Here is a 22400-nt window from a genome sequence, read left to right on the forward strand (position 1 = left end):
AGATTTTGGTTCAATAGCTAAGCCGTTAACTTGATTAACGCATAAAGATCTAAGTAGGAAACCATTTGCGTGGGGAACGGAGGAACAGGTTGCCTTTGAGAAATTACGCCATTCTCTAGTAACTCCCCCAGTCCTCGCTTATCCAAATTTTAACGAAAAATTTTTCCTTTTTACTGACGCATGTGATTATGGAATTGGAGCCGTACTGTCTCAAATGCAGCATGGGCAAGAACATCCAATAGCCTATTCTAGTAGACATTTTACAAAAGCCGAAATGAAATACAGTACAACCGAAAAAGAAGCATTAACCGTAATTGATGCGATTAAACATTTCCGGCATTATCTCTTGGATAAACCCTTTGAAATTATTAGTAACCATCGTCCTTTGCAATGGCTGAAAAATCAGAAAGATAATAACGGTAGGTTAGGTAGATGGGCTATACTATTAGCTGCTACAAATTATGAATTAAAGTATAGGCCTGGACGTATTCATCAAAATGCTGATTGTTTATCACGATTAAAAGTAGCTAGTATGCAACCGGTACCGAATATTTTTAAGTTGATTTGTGAAAAACAGCTAGAAGACGAACTTTGTGTAGCCATTAAAAATTATTTAGAGAAAGGAGAACTCAATGAGGAGAATAGCCAATCCAAACCTGAATGGGCTAAAGAAATTGAATATTTTGAAATTATAGAAGGTAAACTTTATCGCCGCGAAGTGCCTTCCAAAAATAGTAAGCGTAACGAAATTAATTGTCAAGTAGTGTTGCCCTTATCGCTTCGCCATCTAGTGCTAAAAGAATTACATGACGCACCGATGGGTGGACATTTAGCTTTTTATAAAACGTATTTGAAGGTCAAAAATCCTTATTATTGGCCTATGTAAGGAACGGTCAGCCGCGTTCCTTACATCCCTTTCTCCCTTCCCACGCTTACAACCCTTTTCCCCTCTTCCACCGATAGGTCATCTACCGATGGCTCCGGCCTTCAATCTCCCTTCTACCTGGCCTTCAAACGTGTGAATTCTCCACATAGGTGTTACATTTACACACAAAATATTAATTCCCTTTGCGACACCTAACCCTAAGTGACCTTGCTCCTTCGTATAAATGTTGCCCTTTTCCCCGATTGTCAGGCAGTCTTCAGTCAGTCTTGAGTCAGTCTTGTGTCAGTCTCTTTTGCAGTCTTCTGCAGTCTTCATCAGTAAGTCTCTTTAAATCGGACTCGTCTTGTTAACTGTTATCTCGGTCTTTGCCAAAAACTCTGTGCAACAATAAATTCATCATCATCACACACAACTATTCCCCATATTCAATATTAAAAGTAAGGAAAACGATTTTCATTCCCCGTCCTTACACCTACAATGAGAAAAGGTATTTTAGAATATTGTCAAGCTTGTGAAACTTGTATAGCTAACACTTCTTCCACATATAGCGCACTTTTGCACCCCCATGAAATTGCTAAAGCCCCTTTCCAAGTAATTGGCATGGACTTTTTAGGCCCTATTACTCCCGCTTCGCCTAATGGAAATAGTTATATTTTAGTTATTACTGATTATTTTAGTCGCTGGGTGGAAGCAGTTGCTCTAAAAGACCAAACTGCCCAAACCACGGCAGAATGTGTATATAAAACAATAATTGTAAGACATGGTATGCCTAAAGCCATTATTTCTGATCGTGGAACGAATTTCACCTCGAAATTGTTCCGTTAATTTTGTAAGAAATTAAAAATTGACCAAAGATTGACAACGGCCTAGAATCCCGCTAGTAATGGCGAGACAGAAAGGTTTAATCGGACACTAACCGCGATGTTAATAAAAGAATTGAAAGACGGAGAACATACAAAGTGGGAAAATACGTTAGACGATGTTTTATTCGCTTATCGTAGTTCAGTTCACTCTTCGATACTTGAAACCCCTTATTATTTAGTCCACGGTAGAGACCCGAATATTCCCATTAATGAATTTTTAGACGCTTCCCCTCACACTTTTAAATCTGTATCCGACTATGTGGGAAATTTGGCTGATCGATTGCGCTATAGCTTTCAGTGAGTCCGTGAAGAAAGCGAGAAAGCACGGAATCGTCAGTGTGAACAATATAATAAACGTGCGAAAGAAAGAAAATATGTCGTAGGAGATAGAATTTTATTAGATATTCGTGTAGTTAAAGAAAGTGACAGTAGGAAATTTACTTCGAAATATAAAGGTCCTTATAGAGTGGTAAAAGTACATACCAATAATACAGTAGATATAGCCGATAATTCCTATGTATGCCAGCGTACCCACGTCAATCGTTTGAAACCTTTGTACGAAACAATGCTTTGGAAGACTGAAGATTGTCCATCCATTGAAAACCAATTGGATTTTGAAAATCGATTCCGTAAATCGATTGCAACTCAGACTACCGATATTTTCGAAAATGAAATCGGCCCCGACATTGACAATCCAGATGATACCTTTGACAGTGACGCCCTCCCATTTGACACTAATTTTCCGACTCAAGAAATTGATCAGCAAAAGTTAAGCTAAGAGAACGTCGCCGTTTTTTCTCATCAAAATACAGAAAATCAGTTGCCATCCGCTGAAATATGCACCGATGCTACAAGATGCACCGATAAACTAGGGATGATTAATTATTTATAAAGACTGGAGAAGACGCAGAATGTCTTAAAGTGTAGTATTCTAGAACATTTCCTGAATTGGAAAAGTATTACTACCTAGTCTTTTACTTGAATTAATTTTCATGGATAAACTAGGGATGATTAATTATTTATAAAGACTGGAGAAGACGCAGAATGTCTTAAAGTGTAGTATTCTAGAACATTTCCTGAATTGGAAAAGTATTTCTAGGGTAAATAAATCAAAAACCCCCTTTTTTCCTATCCCCCCCTGCAATCGAAACCCCCCTGGATTTTTTTAAATTTTGCAACGCAGCATTCGAAACTGGTCTATACCATAAAACAATGTTTCGTGTCCAACAAGTATAAAATAATTCATTATTTCGTCTTGCCTCTGTATTCTTTTGAAATATTTGTATTTGATTTGTTCCCTCTCTAATTAAGCCCATAAATAGCATAACTTCCCCTATTTCCGTCGTTTACGATAGATACAACAGACATTTTTCGAAAAAAGATAGTAGATTTTATTAGAAGTCCATCTGTTATAATTATTCAGTAGCAATACAACATTGGAAATAGTAAAAAGTAAACTATTGACAAAAGAAATAAGTAAAACCTTGATAGTAATGTATTCCATTTGAATTCAACAACTCCCACTTCTCTTAGAGATTCGTACACGAACGAAACAGTTGAAATCTTTTAAAGTCCCACTATATATCACTTCCCTTCTATTTTTTTCTATAGCTTTGCTATCACTGCAAAGGCTTTTCCTATATACACTACACATATAGCAGCGCCACCGCTAGTGGCTAAGATTAAGTTTTTCACTTTCCCTTTCGTTTCCCTACTGAAGCTTCCCCGCCGCAGCAATATTAAAAATATTCTAAGTTCCCTTTTTGCCGAAGGGAACTTTCTCTACTCCCCCTTTTCCATTTTTATTCCCCTCCGCTTCTTCTCCCCATTTGCACTTTTCCCCTGCATTAGACTTAGGTAAAAAACGAGATGTGCGCATGACCTTCCGCGGCAGAAAAATTTTCCGCCGTAAAATTTTGAAACGTTTCTTTCTCGTCAGCATTTCCACACGATTGAATATTTTCCAATTCTTTCTCTTTTATCATTAAGTTCACTTTTCCCTCGTTCCAACGATATAAATTTGTTCCAAAAATATTGTATCCTTCTACTATAAAAAACTGTTATATTACGACACCCCCTATTTTTCTATAATTTTTTCCGTGGCGTAGCCGATGAAAAGCCGACGGGAAATCGTTGACCTTTCAAAAGCCGTCAGAATTTTTTTTGTTGTTGTTTTCTTTCTTTTACTTTTACTTTTACTTTCCATTATCTCTTTTTCATATTTGATTACCTTAGCTTAGTAAACCCACATGATGACTTAGACTAAGTTGGCCAGTATACTGTTCATTTTATTTTTGTTATGTCATTTACCATATATTTTTACATGTAGAAATGTCCTTGTTACCATTCCTACTGCTGCTATGCTTTACGGGTTACACCCGCAGGCATTTGAGACAACTATGTGCGATTGTTCAGAAACGAAGAATATGGGAATTATTCAATTTTCCGATTTAAACTGCAAACCAGAAACAAACACTACCGATACCGTGCAAGTGAAATATACCGTTTACAGTGATGAACGTGCCGCGGTAAAATTCCCGGGTTTTATTTGCGCGCAGTGGATAAACATTCGCCGTATTACCAAGACCTTTTTCGGCCAATTAGTGATCGTGCCCGACCAAATTTCTATTGATACGACGCCATCAGAGTGCTACGTTATGATAAACAATAAAAGGTGTGGTGAACATCATATGACTTTTTCGGACAACAAATATGTTTTTGGACGTGATCCGGAAATTGTCGGATACTGGTTACAAACAATCGATTCGGAAATTCTGAATTGTGTGCTTGAACAAGTTCTGCTTTATCAACAAATGGTAGATGAAGATTTTTCGACACCTATCGGCAAAGCTTCCGCAAAATCTGGTAACTTATCGCACAATCACCTGACACTTGTTTGGGACAAAACGTACACGCAGAAATCTCAACATACATTGCGAATTGTTGAATCTGGAACCGGCACACTAACGAAGAAATTGGGAGATGAAAAATATTTTCGTCTTTTGGATGATCGCCGCCAACTGGATTTCCATTTAACTCCTCAGCCACCTTGCGTTCCAACTCAACAACACTGCTCCAACCGTACTACAGTCTTTAACATCGTCGGCCAATCAAAATTGTCCCTGGTAACGGCGGCCATCATGGAAAAATTTCCGCCAATCACCGTAGAGACTCCCGCGCCATCTAGCGCTGAAGATTTAGACAAAGCGGATAATAAACAATATATTCAAGACCGTGTTACCGATCGTGAAAATGAATTAGTGCGTATGATTCAAAGGTTAGAATGTGAGGCCCGGAAAGCAAAACATGAAAGAGCAATTGCAGCCGTTCAGTATAACGGTTGGCTTGCCGCTTTACATTTAAAATTACCACAGTGCACGAAATTACAAGCTTTCGCACAAACTGCTGTTGTGGTTAAGTGTAACTCAGTGAACGTCACATTTGAAACTGTAATTATGTCATGCGGACCACAGCCAAAATTCAACAATTATACCATTAATCTCGATGGCTGGGAATTAGTTAAATAATCCCCATGCTATTGGACCAACGGATTCGTTAACTTCAACGATAAGCCTTACGCTTTTTGCAACAACACCTGGAAAAGAGTTGACGCTAACATGGTATTGCCGGTACAAACGCTAGCACATTCCTTCCGTTACGACGACGTAAAATTCTTCGATTATGAACATCGTACTAACCCTGCTTACAACGACAACCTACTTAACCACATGAATGTCATGGCTGATATAGTAGCCGCCATGAATGAACATCCACCGACCGAATTTTCATTAAATCACCAGCCCAGCGCATCAAGTGTGTTAGTGACAACCGCTGGAGTAGTACAGTATCCTGCACAAAAAGGTGAACACCGATTTGTTTTGAAAAAGCCATCTGTGGGTAGAAAATATTAATAGTATACCTTTTTAAGGAGAGGTAGGGCGGTTTTGGCGCAAAATCATCATAAGGGGGGTTGGGTAATGTCAGTCCAGACACTTTTTTTTTTGCCCTAGGTATTAAATGTCTGGAAAAGTGTAGACTCGGTAGACTCCCCTACCCCCCGGCTAAGTAGAACTATTTTTGCAATACAAAATAGAGTCTTTCCATTACTTGTTATAGTCATTATCGGGTCGGGTAATCGGGTAGCATATGGAAACACCAAATTATTTTATCAGTATGCTAGCTGATAGTTATCAAATTGTTAGTGGCTTGTGGCATACGTTTCCGTCGGCGACGCGGGAGTTCCGCGTTCAAAGCTTGTATGCGTTAATAGTATTCAGAGCAAATCTAACTAATGAATATAATTAAATAAAAAATTTTGATGAGATATATAATATTTAAAATTTTGAAAAAAGTATTTATATGCGATTAATGATTATGTAATTCGCAAACAATTACACTGTTTTCATGAACGCAATAATTTTGTAAACAGTTGTCTCATACAAGTCTAGAACGCGGATCTCCCGTGTCGCCAACGGAAACGTATCCAACAAGCCACTAACAATTTTCGAAATAACTGCTAGCATACTGATAAAAATAATTTTGTTTTTCCATATGCTACCCGATTACCCGACCCGATAATGACAATAACGAGTAATGGAAAGACTATTTTGTATTGCAAAAATTTTTCTACTTAGCCGGGGGGTAGGGGAGTCTACCGAGTCTACACTTTTCCAGACATTTAATACCTAGGGCCAAAAAAAAGGTGTCTGGACTGATATTACCCAACCCCCCTTATAATAATTTTGCGCCAAAACCACCCTACCTCTCCTTAAAAAGGTAAACTATTAATTTTTTCTACCCAGAGATGGCTTTTTCAAAACAAATCGGTGTTTACCTTTTTGTGCAGGATACTGTACATTATACTAGCTGGTGGGAGACCATTAAAATGTGGTTCTTCATCAGCATATTCTGTATTCTCGGCCTATTCATCTTACGTATCTGCTGCTGGTTGGGTATCTTTAGATTCATAAGAAAATTTTGCGGCTATCCAATAGAAGAGGCTCGTTCACCGACCACCAACCACACCGCCGTGCATCCAATTTGATTACGGGACGTAATCTCGCACCAACGGGAGCGATGTAACGAAGGCCTACAAATACATTTAATTATGACACCCACATTCTTATTATATTATGTTTACTCTCCCTTGGCATATAAATATGTCTACATTTTACTCTCTTGCATTTACTCTTCTTTTGCATATTATTCGAATATTATTGTAATCCGCATAGTAACCATTTGTCATAAACATCTTAGCATTGACCCAATTGAACACCTGCTGTCTGACTCACACGTGCGACGCACATCACGCCACTAAACAAACATCCGTGATTGGTTACACGTGTGACGCATATCACGCCATTAAATAAACATCCGTTTGATTGGTCGCACGCGTGACGCCAATCAAGCCATTAAACAAACACCTTCTGATTGGCTGCACGCGCGACATAGCGACGCGTCAACAGCATCACGCCACTTTGACGAGATGCGAGGTTTCATGGTGAACCCAAAACCTAAGAAAGATCAGACCACTAGCAGCTCGCTAAACGTTCAGTTGCCCTCAACAACACTAGTTCGACACCTAACTTGTCTTAGTGTTTTCTCTTACAAGTGTTTCTCCGCCTACCTATTTCCGTAAGTGCCTATCTGAATTGTATTTCCAATCGTCTCCATTTCGTGTCTGAATTCACCCGTATCGCTCGCGCTACTACGGTAAGATCAATTTACGTTGTCTCCATTACACTTTGTTTCCCCTTTAGTTTCTCGTATCCTTATGCGTGTACTCTCCCTTATATTTTATGGCCTAGTCTAGTAATACACTATCATCATTGTGGGTAAACGCCTCCGAGTTCCGCGTTAACATATTTGTCTTAATCCGTAAAGTCATTCACTCGAGAGGGAGGATGCTTTACACTAGCATGTCAGTCAAGTGCTTAGCGCAACCTTTTTTTCGATTTTCTCAATAACTAAAATCCAAACTGGCAAGCTAAATCTTTAACATCTATAGTCCGCATATTTGAGCATTTCCTTCAAATAGAAATTTCAGGTTCAAACTAGGAAATAGCCATTAGCGGTGGAAATGCAAACTGAAAAAACTGCGGCTCCGCTTTGATATTCAATTACAAACGGGAAGGATAAGTGGATTCATCCACTTCAATTCATCATCCATGTTCAAATATACAATGCCAATGCCGTGGGCGTTGCACGTCATTTTAACGTCCTCGGCGCTCCGATGTTTGCCTAATCAAGCATGTATCCGAATGGAGCCATTTCTCAGAGAACTCACGTGCAAATTTTTACGTTAAAAATCATGATACAATTGCAATGATCAGGCAATGACGATCGTATTTGATCACAAAAATGTTGGAAAATTATTCCGTTATACTAAACCTTGACAAATAATGACACATGTAACCAATGTGGGAGTTCTAAGTCGCACAGCTGAAAACTAGAGAAAAAAATGATAAATACTTTCAAAACTGAGCTGTCATTGCTGTGCTCTTGGTCTACCCAATTAGGTTACCCATCACCAGCGTAATACCGGAAGCTACTGACGCGAGACACGCAGTAGTTTTTCGTTAGGAAATAGCAATTCAAATGATGTTCACTGTTTACTTTTCGAATTATTGGCCGTTGTTCTTTTTATTAAACATTTGTGGGCCTGGCATCTGTACAACACAAACGCGATTCCTCCCCATAATAACACAGTATAAATGAGTAGATCAAGCACATAATAACTGAGGAGTGCACGCTGTGGTTGGTCCAGCGAAAAAATTGAACTTTGCTATAAGTTAACGAAAGACTGGAGAAAAGGGATAAACTACTGTATAAGATATGGGATGTTCGATGTTCTTTCGTTCCCATTGCCGGGCGCTTGACCACTTCATGGTGACATGGAAAGACGTAACGGACGGTGGTCGGTCAAGTTCGAGCTAGATAGGTGGAGCTAAAAAGTATGCCAAACAAGCACAGCCGGCAATTCTTCATTATTTATTTATTTTTATTTCTTCCAAAAATTAAGTTTTCGTTCAACTAGTCGGTAGGCCAATCACCATGTAATCCAAATTGGCTGTTCCGGTTATTTTTTAGGATTGTTGCTTTATGATTGGGCGTTACTGGGCGTGACTTTCACGAAGACGTCTAAGGAATGAAATAAACATTGATAGATAAGACGAGGGGAATTAAAAAATAAAGATGGTAAGGCGGTTGTTGAGGTATAAAATGCCTCTGTATGGGTGCAATAAACCCCCAACGTCAATTGGTGCGCGAAGTTGACACCATTTTTAACACGACTGGTAACTGATGAAATGGTTTGCGCTGAAAAGCTTCCGTCAACTTTTCATGTAGTCAAAATTTTTACAATTATTCCAGCCATAGCTGTATTATCCTACAAATTATCGATCAAAGACATCCGACAGAAAATTGGATAGGAAATACTTTAACCAAATCATTGTTAGGTATCATGCAGGATGATTTGTGTTGTAGTTGTAATTCTTTGACCCTCATGATTATTATATTGTTTCTGATGTTCTCTTTCACCAAAAAGTTTTCCAGTGTATATTTTATTTCAAAGATTTCCTCTACCAAAGACATCGTACCATATTGCTAACTATCGTTACATTTCATTAAATTTAACTCAAGTAAACACAACAGTTTACTTTTCCAAAACTTGAAACGATGAAAAATCCTTTATCACTTCCCTATAATAGCATCACATGTACATCATTCTTTCGCCTCTATATCAATATCACATTATCCACACGACATTCAGCGTCTTATTTCAGCTTAAGAAAAAACTGGAATTTAGATCTTTCGCACTAGAATCTGAAATTCTTTGTGGGGCGTAATAACAACAGAAAAAGAGAAAAAAAAAAAACCCGAATCCCTTGCACTATGAAACATGTGTAGGGGAGAGTGGGGGCAATTGCCAATTGATACACTTTTTGGTTTTTTGTATTTCTTGAAAAAAAAATGAAAAATTTAATATAAAAATTATATAGAATTGTAGCCTATTATCTCAGCTACTAAACGATATTTTTTTTATGAGAAAAGATTAATTTTAATAGTAGTAAATTGTAAAAAACTGAGGTCGCTTCGAGTGTTTCAATTGCCATGGTAGCAGGGCAATTGAAACGGTGTGTCGACGCAATTGCAACGTGGGTTTTCCCATAAGGAAGCTTCTTCATACCCACATAAAATGAAAATCACATCTCAGCAGCCACAACTGCTAGTGTGATCAAATTTTACCATTAGGTACAATGCGATTTACAGATTTTTAAAATATGTTTAAATTATATCGTAATTTAGTTTAAAATATTTAAATAATTAAATTAAAAAAAAACCATTAAGCAACATGCTTTTTTAAATAAATCCCAAACAGCGAATACAAGTATTATAGTTGTGTTAATATGATGATTTACATTTGTTTAAATGAATTACGTCAAATACTTGCAAAAAAATGCAACCACTCGCAGACAGGGAATAGAGGCAATGCACATCGCGGTTTCGCGTGTCAATTGTTTCGATGTCCGCCATTTTCTCTGGTTGTTTATGTAATGTTTTGCGTTGTCTGTATTGGCTGAAAGTGCTTTTTCCCAATACAAAGTGGATTTTGTGAATCAGTGTTTAATTTTTACATTTTTTTTTTGTGTCAGTTAATTGCTACGTATCTTGGTTAGTATGTGTAGCAATTTCTGTTTCCAGATCACATTTCTTGTATTTAAAAAAAAATCTTTTCTGTAGGGCTGTCATGGATGACACAGTACTAAAAAAAAACCGCATTAGCAGCAAAAAAGCAATGAATTGTGAGCTTTACACCTAAAGCAGAAAACGAAATGTTAAAAAAATTAAATGTGTTCTAAGTTTATGATGTTTTTAAAGTAAACCCAGAAATAATCAAGAAATTCAGTCAAAGTTACCGTTATGTGTCAAATTTGTATTCACAATGAAATACAAATAAATCTCGAAGACGAATTAATTTATTTTTAACCAGACGGTACAACGCTTGGATTCATGTTAGCCAACACACAACAAACACTGACTATTTGATCATAGAAACTAACGTTATTAACGTGGCAACGCAAATATGAAATGTTAACTGGACCCACCAACATTCTAAATCGCATGCGTAAACATCCAATTATTCTCTCAATATGAATGCGAACATTAGCCACTTTCCTTGAATGTTCCGTTTCTCGATACGTTAACTGTGATTTTTTTTTAACGAAAGCTGGAGTTGTTAACTTTGCACCACACAATCCAACGTCTTCCGCAATACGGAATCCTTTGTCAGCGAGAACTTCATCTCCGGGAATAAGTTTGCTCAAAAATTCACTATCTTGTACGATGTGCTTGTCACTAGTCCGTCCAACATATCCGGAAGAAATGAAGGATATGCTTCCTTGAGGTGTGGCTCCAATGAAATATTTTATAGTATTGCGACTTTTGTAAGAGGAATACGTTGCACATTACTGTGATGGTATGTGTGGAATCTGTGTTTGGACTTCAAAACAATCAACAACACATACTGCATTTCTGAAGTTCGTGCGAAAGCATATAGGCGTCGTCAATAACAAAGTGTCTCTGCTTGGCCAATGTATCATGCGCCGGCTAAGTCGTTGGTCTATAATATTTATCCATTTCTGAAAATATCTTGATACGGTGCTTTGTGAAATTTTAAACCGGAAGGCCAAGTCATCTTCTGTCATATCATGAGTGAGCTTCAACAAAGTAAGAAATAACTGTTCACGATAAGATAGAGCTTGAGCATGAATGGAATTGGCAACTGCTGGCTCAAGAGCACGGAATAGGCTTTCAAACAGCGTGCAAGTATTCAGGCTGGTGTAAGTTTTCATCCAGTAATCACTACCCTGACATCTTTCAAAGAAGTCAGACTATTTGGATTTTTCAATGGAGGACTGGAATTCACTATTCAACTTTTGTAACTCGTTAGTCAATTAGTTGGTCTTCATTTTGTAAAATTCTAGTTCTTCTTTTACTGTGGCGAGTTCAATTTTCAATTTATCCATTTCAAAAGAGTCTTTTTCCTTCGTTTCAGATAACAACACAGAATGTTGAGATTCAGCTTCAGTACACAGTTGAGGGAAAAGTTCTTGATGACCTTCAGTTAATGAAATATTAACCAATTCCTCATTAAGGTGCACATTTTCAATTGGCACTTGTTCGGGCTCTTGGGGGCCGTGCACATACTACGTCACCCGAAGAGGGGGGGAGGGGAGTAATGAAAGAGAGACGTGGTGTGACATGGGGGGAGGGGGGTCCTTGAAAAAATGACGTTACTTGACAATCGCCACTGCCCTCTGGTGGCCAATTAATTTTTCAAAAAAAAAATAGTCCAGACACGTTGCTTTTACAATCAGTAGTTAGAATCTGAACGAAATTTTTATTGATCCCATAAAATGGACAAAAACAAATTATTTGCTTCCCTGTTTGAAGCGTATACAAGGGCATATTCAGAAAAAAAAGACAAGATTGTCAGAAGGAGGTTGTTTTAATTTGGAAAGAGATAAAAAATGAGAGTGAGTTGGAACTGAAAGTCGATTCCCTTTTTAAAAAATGGAATTCGGTTTCTTTAAAGAAAAAAGGAAGGTTATTGAATTTATGGTCGAAGCAAAATGCCTTGACAAGCACGAAAAATAATGTCCAAAATGTGTTAAATGATTCGCAATTGAACACCACATTAACGGTCGAACCAATTGCTCTGGAGTTCATGCCAGATTCAGATCAGTTTCTTGAGCACGAAATTGCCGGTGAAGATATTCCTGAGGCTGCAACTTCGACCAAAGCAGTACAAAATGCAATTCCTTCAGTTATACAGCCCAAACCAGCTCAAGAGCAAATAAAAACTCAAATTTCAATAATCAACTCCGAATGGCGGTGAAATAGGCCCGGACAAAATAGGACCCTACAATATAGGCCCGTCAAATAGGACCTACAAAATAGGACCCTACAAAATAGGACCACTTTAAAAAATATTTTTAAAGCGGTCCTATTTCTACAATAAAATGGGCCTATTTCTACCAAATAATTTCAAGTCTCATAAGAGCCTCGGAAAACATTTTCCAAAAATTGACCAACCAAGTCTAAGCAAGAGATGGCGGCTTGATGGAAAAAGGCACTCTGTATATACTTTGCCTTTTTCAAACCGCTATGATGAACAGATGACGCCATCTTCATAACGCTATCGAACCATGCGACCTTTACCGATAGATGGAGAATTTTTGAACCAGGCTTTGGTATTAAAATATTATACAAATATTCGTTTCTTGCTTTAAAATATATTTCATAGTTAATAAAAACGTAATCAAAAACAGCGTACAAATTATTTCATCGAAATTGTTTGATTGAATTCATCTCCAAAGCACTGGGCATTGCCTTGGCATCGGTAGAGGGAAGACGCGTTGAAGGACATGGGAGATCTGGCTAGGGGAGAAAAAACTGCTGAGCGAGCACGTTTCTTTACTTATTCTTTAAAATTTATAAGTTCTGAAAGGAAATTGAAATTTTTAACAAATGAACTTCATAGTTATGGCTACGGTTAATATGTTTAAAAAATTAAAACTTGAATTCGGCTAAATTACGCGTGATTAACAAGACGGTAAAATGATATCAGATGTAATAGCGGTTTGAAAAAGGCAAAGTATATACGGAGTGCCTGTTTCCATCAAGCCGCCATCTCTTGCTTAGACTTGGTTGGTCAATTTTTGGAAAATGTTTTCCGAGGCTCTTATGAGACTTGAAATTATTTGGTAGAAATAGGCCCATTTTATTGTAGAAATAGGACCGCTTTAAAAATATTTTTTAAAGTGGTCCTATTTTGTAGGGTCCTATTTTGTAGGTCCTATTTGACGGGCCTATATTGTAGGGTCCTATTTTGTCCGGGCCTATTTCACCGGCTACCGAAAAAAAGACAAAGAAGAAGGAGTTAGAACAATTGCTCAAAAGAAAAATAGATAATCAAAATAGGGCCAAGAAATCCCGAGAATCAAAAAAGATCAAGTTGGCAAAACTTTGTGAAACAAATCCTGAAATCCAAACTGTTTTGAGTATAGAGGTTTTTCCATTTGGTTCGTGTAAGTAGAGGGAAAAGTCGGTGCGGCTAGTCGACTAGTGCGCACCATGGCGGGGGATAGCCGAAACTTGCTGCAGACTTTGCTTGATCCAACCAATAGACACAACTGTGTCTATAATAGACACAACTGTGTCTATAGACGACACAACTGTGTCTATAGACGACACAACTGTGTCTATAGACGACACAACTGTGTCTATAGGTTGGATCAAGCAAAGTCTGCAGCAAGTTTCGGCTATCCCCCGCCATGGTGCGCACTAGTCGACTAGCCGCACCGACTTTTCCCTCTACTTACACGAACCAAATGGAAAAACCTCTATACGGAATAAGCCTGGGAAACCGAGACTTGAAGTTGATCAGCCACTTCTGTTAACTGGAGAAATTTTTCTCAATAAAGAAAAAACGAACACGATATATTTTTTATTAGGGTGAGGGGGGGGTCAAGCCAATTGTGACGTAATATAAGGAGGGGGTGCAACCATTTGTTACGGAGTGTGACAAAGGGGGGGGGGAGGGGGTTAAAAAAGGGAAAAAAACGCGTGACGTAGTATGTGCACGGCCCCATTGTACCATTTCTTGAAATGCTGCATGTAGTTAATAACAATTGTCATAACATATGAATAAATTATACTTCATAATTTGTATTACCTCTTTGAACATTTAAAATTACTCTTCTTGACTCTCTATCCATGGCTGACTTAGCGTTAACATACACTTTGTCAAGATTCAGGGATGGGGCCCAGTCTGGGTGTGTTTCTCCAGGGTAGTAAAAAGGTTTTCCTGTGTGATTTCAAATAGAAGAATTAGATAGACACATTCACTATTAATAAATTTGTTGAGACTTACCTAGAACAAAATGTGCATTACAAACTCTAATGTTATTCGTAATTTTTTGGCCAACAAGATGAAGTCTTTTCAACCAGACTTCTCTTCTGCGTTTCACAACATCCGATTCCAGTTTCCCTTGATTTTTACGAATGCAAGGTATAGAAAAGAAACGCACACTTTTATCCCTGCTTGATCTTTTGCAACCCGGAGCACAACAATATTGAAAACCCATGACAGCCCTACAGAAAAGATTTTTTTAAAAATACAAGAAATGTGATCTTGAAACAGGAATTGCTACACATACTAACCAAGATACGTAGCAATTAACTGACACAAAAAAAAATTTAAAAAAATTAAACACTGATTCACAAAATCCACTTTGTATTGGGAAAAAGCACTTTCAGCCAATACAGACAACGCAAAACATTACATAAACAACCAGAGAAAATGGCGGACATCGAAACAATTGACACGCAAAACCGCAATGTGAATTGCCTCTATATAAACATAGTGTTTCAATTGCCCTGCAATAGGGTCATCGTTACATTTAATTATTTAAAATTATTTAAGAATGCAGGGAAAAATTAAATTACATTAAATTGTAGTAAAATGAATTGAAAATCATCTGAAACTAATTTTATTGCTAAAGCGTAGCGTTTTAGGGGTTAAAACAAAAAAATTGAAAAAGCAAATTTAACAGACGGAGAACAAAAAACAGTTTTTTCTAGATATCTTAAAAAGTTTTGAATACAAAAACTCTTAAATTTTTCTAAACTTGTAAACCCCCTCATTCTATTAACCCTAATTTTTTCAAGAAAATTCCTCTTATACGGCGAAAGAAAAAATTTTTGTTTCAATTGCCCAGTGTCTCAATTGCCCCCACTCTCCTCTACTGTACTCCTGCGAATATGACGTACATAATACGACATACTGACTGCAGTAACCAACAAGCTAGTCATTTTCACTTCCATACAATCACCAATGTAACGAACCGAACGACAGCCATCAAAAGATTTCATAGAAATATGCTACTTGTTGTAAACTAACCGTAAGATAACGATCGTTCGAAAGGGGATGCGAAACAACGATCAAAACCGAACGGGCAGGGCGCAAGAACTTGTATTAAACTTTAAGACGCAGGCGAAATAAAAATAAATGAGGTGAAAAAAAATGGCGACCAGACGCTACCGTTGCAAAAACGTGACTGCCTCGTTAATACACGTCATCCGATCGCTTACGCAAAAACAAAGGAATCGAGATGCGCGAATTAAAGAAACAATAGATGAAAAAAAGGGGGGGGGGTAATTAAAGGCGCGCGCGAAGCCCGGCCGAGTTGCCATGGCAACTCGGTAACACAGCCGGCCCTGCTGCGGTAAACATTAAGCAGCACTAAAGGCTTCCAAGCGACATAATCGCACAACTGGGCGGTTTTAGGTCCTGCCGGACTTCGTAATGATTTCGGCCACGCGTACTACACCATCAGAGCCAGGTAAAACTCTGGCAACACGACAAATTGGCCAGTGCCCGCGCGGCGACTTTGGATCCACCATAAGCACCATGTCGTTCACCTCCAAGTTGTTTTGCGATCGGGTCCATTTGTTGCGGGTCGTGAGGGTCGGCAGGTATTCCCGTAACCACCGGCTCCACACCTGATCCACGATCTGCTGTGCATGAAACCATCTTCGGCGAAAACATTTGATTTCCGGGTCGATGACGTCAGCGGGCAAGTGGGGATTGGGGCGCCCCAACAAAAAATGATTCGGGGTTAACGGCTCGAATTCTTGCGGGTCCGCACCTAGATCCGTCAGCGGTCGATTGTTGAGTAGGCCCTCAACTTCGATGACGACCGTTGCAAAGGTTTCCTCCTTCACCGTCTGCTGACCGAGGATAGCGCGCAGGGCCTCCTTGCACGAGCGAACCAGACGCTCCCAAACACCTCCGAAATGCGGGGCAGCAGGCGGAGAGAAGTGCCAACGAATCTCTTTCTGAGCAAGTTGGTCAGCGATTTTCACGTCGTTAAGGCGGGTAACCGTCTCACGCAGCTCACGTTCTCCTGCTGTCAGATTGGTATCGTTGTCGCTAAAAACATCGGTCGGGGCACCCCGACGACTGACGAAACGGGTAAAAGCCATTAAAAAGGAATCCACATCCATGGACGGGGTAATTTCGAGGTGGATAGCACGGGTGGAGAGGCAGGTAAAAAGTGCAAACCAACGAATTTTCTGTTCGCCGGCCAATTGAAATAGGGAAGGGACCGAGGTAGTCTACTCCAATACGGGTAAATGGAGGGCTGAACGGTTGGACCCGCTCCGCTGGAAGCGGGGCCATCATCGGCTGAAACGGCTTGGCTCTCATGCGGGAACAATACAGGCAAGTCGTGGTGACCGACTTTGTCGCTTTGCGACCTTTCAAAACCCAGTAGGAAGCACGAACTTCCGCAAGAGTGCGATCAGCTCGTCCATGAGCCACGGAAATATGCGCCCAGCGTATGAGCAATCGGGTGAGCGGATGCTTGGGTTCCAGAACGGCAGGATGACGGGCTTCAGCGCTGATGGGGGCATTTTCGAGGCGGCCACCAACACGAATGATTCCGGCGTCATCTAGATAAACGGTCAGTTTCAGCAACCGAGACTCCGGGCGAACGGACTTCGCCTTCCGCAAACTGCTTAAATCGTCAGGGAAGGAGTTGCGCTGCGAAACACGAATTAAAAGGCGACGGGCTGACTTCAGCTCGTCCGCACTCTGCTGCCGGCCCGTTTTCAACTGCTCACTTTGTCCGGTCGCTGCTTCTTCATGATTGCCATCCAGAATAGACCTTTCTCTGGCACGTCTCCGATGAACGAGGATCTGGATGTTGCGAACGAATCTTTCAATCCAAGCGGCGATGCGAATTAGGCGATGTAGATTATCGGCTCGTGCCACAACGTCATCTACTGGCCCGCTAGGATTGGCGATTAGTTAACAGCCAATAGACTCGTCTTCGTGGTCGATCAATTCAGTAGCTGGAATCTGGGCCGGCCATTGCTCGGGTGGCAAAACTAGAAACTCAGGTCCACGGTACCAGCGATGATTTGGATCGAGTTCGGACGGACAGAGACCACGACTGCATTCGTCTGCTGGGTTAAGTACACCAGGAACATGTCTCCATTGCGAAGGGGTCATTGAATCCAGGATCTCAGCTATTCTGTTTGCGACGAACACGTTGTAACGACGATGGCTGGCGTGGATCCACCGAACAACAGTCATCGCATCAACCCAGAAAAACACATTCGATAGGGGCAGAGTCATCTCCTCCAACAGATAGTTTGCTAACCTGACTGCTAGCAAAGCACCTTGAAGCTCCATCTTCGGAATCGAAAACTGATGGATGGGAGCAACTCTTACTTTTGCCATTACGAAAGAGACTTCGACCTCGCCAGAGGTTTCAGCTCGAAGATAAATTACAACACCGAAACCGTCTTTCGATGCGTCCGAAAAAGCGTGCAACTAAAAAGAACGATACGCCGACTGGGGACTAGTGAAGAAACTTCTCGGAATGTTCAGCAGTTCGAGCATCAGCAGATGTTCCACAAAGCGCCCCCAACGATTCAGAATATCGGCGGGCAGAATCTCATCCCAGCCACCTTTGAGTCGCCAGATGTCCTGAAGGATGATTTTCGCCACCAAAACGACGGGTGCTAGGAGACCAAGGGGATCATAGATGCTCGAAATTGCAGAAAGAATCGAGGGTTTTGAAAAGGCCTCTTCTGTCTTCTTAAAACGAAAAACGAACCCGTCTCGCTCACAACTCCACAGATACCCCAACGTGCGCTCGGTGGGCAAATCGTCGAAATCTAGATCGAGCTCGGGAACCAGACGAGAGGAAGACGGAAGTTGGTCCAAAAACGAACGCGAAGAGCTCAGAAACTGGACGAGGTCGAAACCACCGAGCTTGAGTAGTTCAACCAGCTTCTGACTGATGGAAACGCCTTCATCCACTTCGTCGAACGACGACAACAGGTTGTCCACATAAAAGCTGGAACGAATACGACTCGCGACTTCCTTCAGGTGTTCGGGCGCATCCTTTTCGAGGCGCTGAAGGGCAAAGCTGCAAACAATTGGCGATGAGACAGCACCGAAAATGTGCACCGTCATCTTGAATTCCTGGATAGGATCTTCGGTTCCAGGCTCGCGCCACAAAAAACGAAACCTTGTGCAATCTGACTCACGAACCAGCACTTGATAAAACATTTTCGCAATGTCCGCAGTAACGCCAATTCTCCCTTACGGAACCGAAGCAGCACGGCCAATAACTGCGTGGTGAGATCCGGACCTTTCAGTAGGATGTCGTTGATCGCGGTTCCTTTAAACCGGGCAGCAGCGTCGTAAACGATACGAATCTTGCTGGGCTTCGTTGGATGTCGAACCGGATGATAAGGTAGGAACCACACCTTGGAACCGGGAGCTGTAGAAGTGACTTTCACTGCGTGGCCGCTGCAAAACACCTCCTTCATCTGCGCCGTAACTGCTTGGCGAAGGTCGTTGTGTAAAAGAAGTCTCCTCTCCAGTGCGAGGAACTTGCGACGTGCTAACTCTTTGTTGTCCGGCAACTTCGGGCAATGCGGGCGAACAGGCAAGCCTACTTCGTAACGCCTTCCAGTGTGCCGAATGGTTGATTCGAGTTGGTCCATTGCGGCACGGTCTGACGACGACATAAATGTACTGGGGGCCTCACGAACTGGGAGAGATTGGGTTTTCCAAAACCTTTCGACGCACTCTTCCAGCTGCTCGATCGTTCCCAGCTTAACAAAATTTATGCTTGGATCTTCCACTGCCGGTAATGGATGGGTCCTTCCAACAACGCACCAGCCAAATGGGGTGAGCACAGCATTAGGGCCCCGAACTCCAGTTGGAGGGCGACGAACCTCGATGTTTAGATGGGCGTCTTGAACGTCCATCCCGATCAAAATCTGGACTTCACCAGCGTCTCGAGCAGGAAAGTTGAGGTCGCAAAGATAATCGAACGAAGCGAGAACATCTTTTATCTTGCGTTGCCCAACATTTAGACGAGGCACAACAAAGGCATCGGAAACCTTATAGCTTTGGTCTCCCTCTAGCAACGAAACGGAGAAGCCCACAAGGCGAGTCTCGACGACCGGATCTTTCCCATGGAAGGTTCCAAAACGAATTTTGCGTGGCTGGCCCGTAAGACCAAGCGCATTAGCCGCGTCTTCACGCAAAAGGGTAGCTTGGCTCCCGGTGTCGAGCAGGGCGAAAACGTCAAGAGTCCGGCAACCCGCACGAAGTCGGACAGGAACCACGGCCAAGAGAACATCAGATGTCAGGCGGGGAGCAATGGCGAGTGTTTGAGGTCCTTGAAAACATTCTTGGCCTCCGACGGAAGACGGGAACTGACGAGGTGTGCTTTTCTCAGGAAAAACTCTCTCCGCACCATGCAACAGCGAATGATGACGTGCACGGCATCCGGTGGATTCACAAGCGGGTTTTGAACGACAATCCGCACTGCGGTGCTTTCCTCCAAGGCAGTTGAAATATACGCCTTTCTCCTTCGCCACCAGCGCTCGTTCACTCGGTGACTTCCTCTGTAATTCGGGGAAAGAAACAAGTCGATGAGCGCCGCCGCAGCCTGGACACTCGACATCTACGTCTTTCGCTACTTGGGTTGCTAAGATGGTAGGGGGTGGCCGAACGGGTGGCGGTTTCAGAATTGCAGATCTGCTTGAAGGGTGCTTTTCAACGGCTGGCTTGGGAAACGTAACACGCTTTTCACGAAGATCAATCTTAGGCGCCAACTCGAATGCCGAACGAGCCATCCGCTCCTCTTCCACGACCTCTTCCATGAACCGATCCAAGTCGCTAAGGTCGACACCTTTCGGTAAACGCTTACGTGCGTAACGGGCCCAGCGATGGCGAAAGACAGGTGGCAGCTTCTGTACTGCCTGATCAAGATTAGCAGCCCTCTTAAGATCGTGCTCCAATCCCTCTTGTTCCAACACCACAACAGCTCCGTGCAGCTGATCAGAAAAACTTTCAAGCGCCTGGCGATCACCCGGCTTGACGAAGGGAAGACTAACAAGATCGTGTATTTGACAGCGAGCGATCTGCTCGCTCGAACCGTAGTGCTTCTTAAGATAGGCAAGAACTGCAGTGTACCCACGAGGAGCCTTTAACAATGGGGAGATGCGGCGAAAAACGCTAGAGCCAACCCACTCGAATGGCCAACGCTGGGCATCGTTCGGAATGACGTCGTGGACGAGGGCTCGAAATCTTGAGGCAAAGAGAAGCCAATCTCGAGGGTCGCCATCAAACGGTGTCCTACACGTGAACGGGGCCGAACCTCCAAACATCCAAGGCATGGGCGCTGCAGCGGGTAAGACCGTCGGTTTCTGTCCCAGATCGTCGATCCAGCTATCTGCGCTCTTGTCGGATGGCCCGGTGGGAAGCAGCACTTTGTCGCGAGGCTTACTCTTCGGCAACGGAATATGGATATCGTCATCTGGTTCACTGAAAGAACTCAAGGAGGTCGGCGAAGGCGAACGAACAGACCTCTTTGACAACTTCTCGTTCATACGAAGACGTGCGATTTCTTCCTCGATTTTCCGTTCCTTTCGTTTGGCCCCGATACGAATCTTCTCCTCACGTAACTTACGGGCTAGCTCGTTCAGAAGGTCATTTTCATTCTTTTCTTCTTCTCGCCGCTTGCGGGCCAGTTCAAGGTCGAGTTCGGCAGCAAGGCGTTCTCTAGTCAGAGCCGAAAGGGAAGAGCTCCGCGAACGATGAGAAGACGAAATGCTGGCGGCAACCAAAGACCTTGAGCTGGCCAAAGAAGACGGGCGGCTACCCTCGGCCTGATGACGACTGCCACTAACGGGATCGACAACCACTTCGGTGCGAGAGACATCTTCCTCACGGGAATGGTGGGATGTACTGGTAGGCACACCCCACGAGGCAGATTCGGGTTGACGGGTCGACTCAACCACACTTGGGCGAGATGTGCTGACGGGCACATCCAGCGGGGCGAACTCGGGTTGACGGGTTGACTCGACAGAACCGGGGCGAACTTGAGCTCTCGTGCGGGTCGTTGCTCTAGGCGCTGGTTGTACGGTATCATGGCCGGGGCGACGGGCTGTGGCAAATTCTTCATGAGCCGTATTCAGAGTTGCCGCCCGCTTAAATTTTTGAGCGTGTGCGCCGCACACGCTCAATTGTAGTTAAGCGGTGCGGCGCACACGCTCAACTGTCGTTGAGTTGTGCGGCGCTTAAATTTCATCGCTTATTTTATCGCTTATTTCAGTGCGACACCTAGTGGTAAAAATGAATACTTTTTGTTTCATTTACTACCCTTTTTTTCCAAACCTCAATTAACTATTGAGAAACATTGATTACTATTTTTGATTTGGCATTCTCTGACTTCCAATTCCAAGTCAAACTACTACAAGCATTCTTTTGCATACTAGCCTTCCATTTATTGGCTCTCTGTGTTGCATGGAAGATTTTAGGTGAAAGAATAACACAGAGTCTGAAACCAAATCTCTATGAAATATCAAGTGAACACCTAAAAACCGCAGTTTCAGAGCTTAAACTGTTCGAACTTCAACTTTCTTTCTACTTAAACCAGCTGATCACACACAACGCTGGTAGAAAATCAGAACGGATAAAATCAAGAATTTTTTTTAAAGAAGAAAGCTGATAGGTGTGATACAAAGTTTAAACTAGCAGGTAAGATTGAGTT

At 41.9% G+C, this 22400-nt stretch overlaps 1 protein-coding gene and 1 pseudogene across 1 annotated transcript; both read right to left on the bottom strand.

Moving 5' to 3' along the window:
• Positions 1-10718: 10718 nt before the first annotated feature.
• LOC123469720 lies at positions 10719-11936 on the bottom strand (annotated as a pseudogene).
• A 4162-nt stretch (positions 11937-16098) lies between these two features.
• Positions 16099-21938, bottom strand: LOC123471281. The gene is made up of 7 exons (XM_045172462.1): positions 21900-21938; positions 18936-21837; positions 18454-18867; positions 18196-18345; positions 17730-18126; positions 16884-17609; positions 16099-16777 (listed from the first exon to the last, which is right to left on the bottom strand). Exons 1-7 carry the CDS (start codon positions 21936-21938, stop codon positions 16099-16101), a joined length of 5307 nt encoding a protein of 1768 aa, XP_045028397.1.
• Between the last annotated feature and the right edge of the window lie 462 nt (positions 21939-22400).

The sequence above is a fragment of the Daphnia magna genome, linkage group LG1 (assembly GCF_020631705.1).
Source record: "Daphnia magna isolate NIES linkage group LG1, ASM2063170v1.1, whole genome shotgun sequence".
Taxonomy (NCBI): domain Eukaryota; kingdom Metazoa; phylum Arthropoda; class Branchiopoda; order Diplostraca; family Daphniidae; genus Daphnia; species Daphnia magna.

What these genes read in the sequence shown, in the direction of transcription:
- LOC123471281 (XM_045172462.1), bottom strand. Translation starts at nt 21,938, where the DNA reads ATGAAATTTAAGCGCCGCACAACTCAACGACAGTTGAGC. An exon ending in ACTGCTGAACATTCCGAGAA is followed by an intron (nt 18,127 to 18,195) that starts GTTTCTTCACTA and finishes ACGCATCGAAAG; the next exon opens with ACGGTTTCGGTGTTGTAATT. An exon ending in GGCCGGCGAACAGAAAATTC is followed by an intron (nt 16,778 to 16,883) that starts GTTGGTTTGCAC and finishes CCGTTTCGTCAG; the next exon opens with TCGTCGGGGTGCCCCGACCG.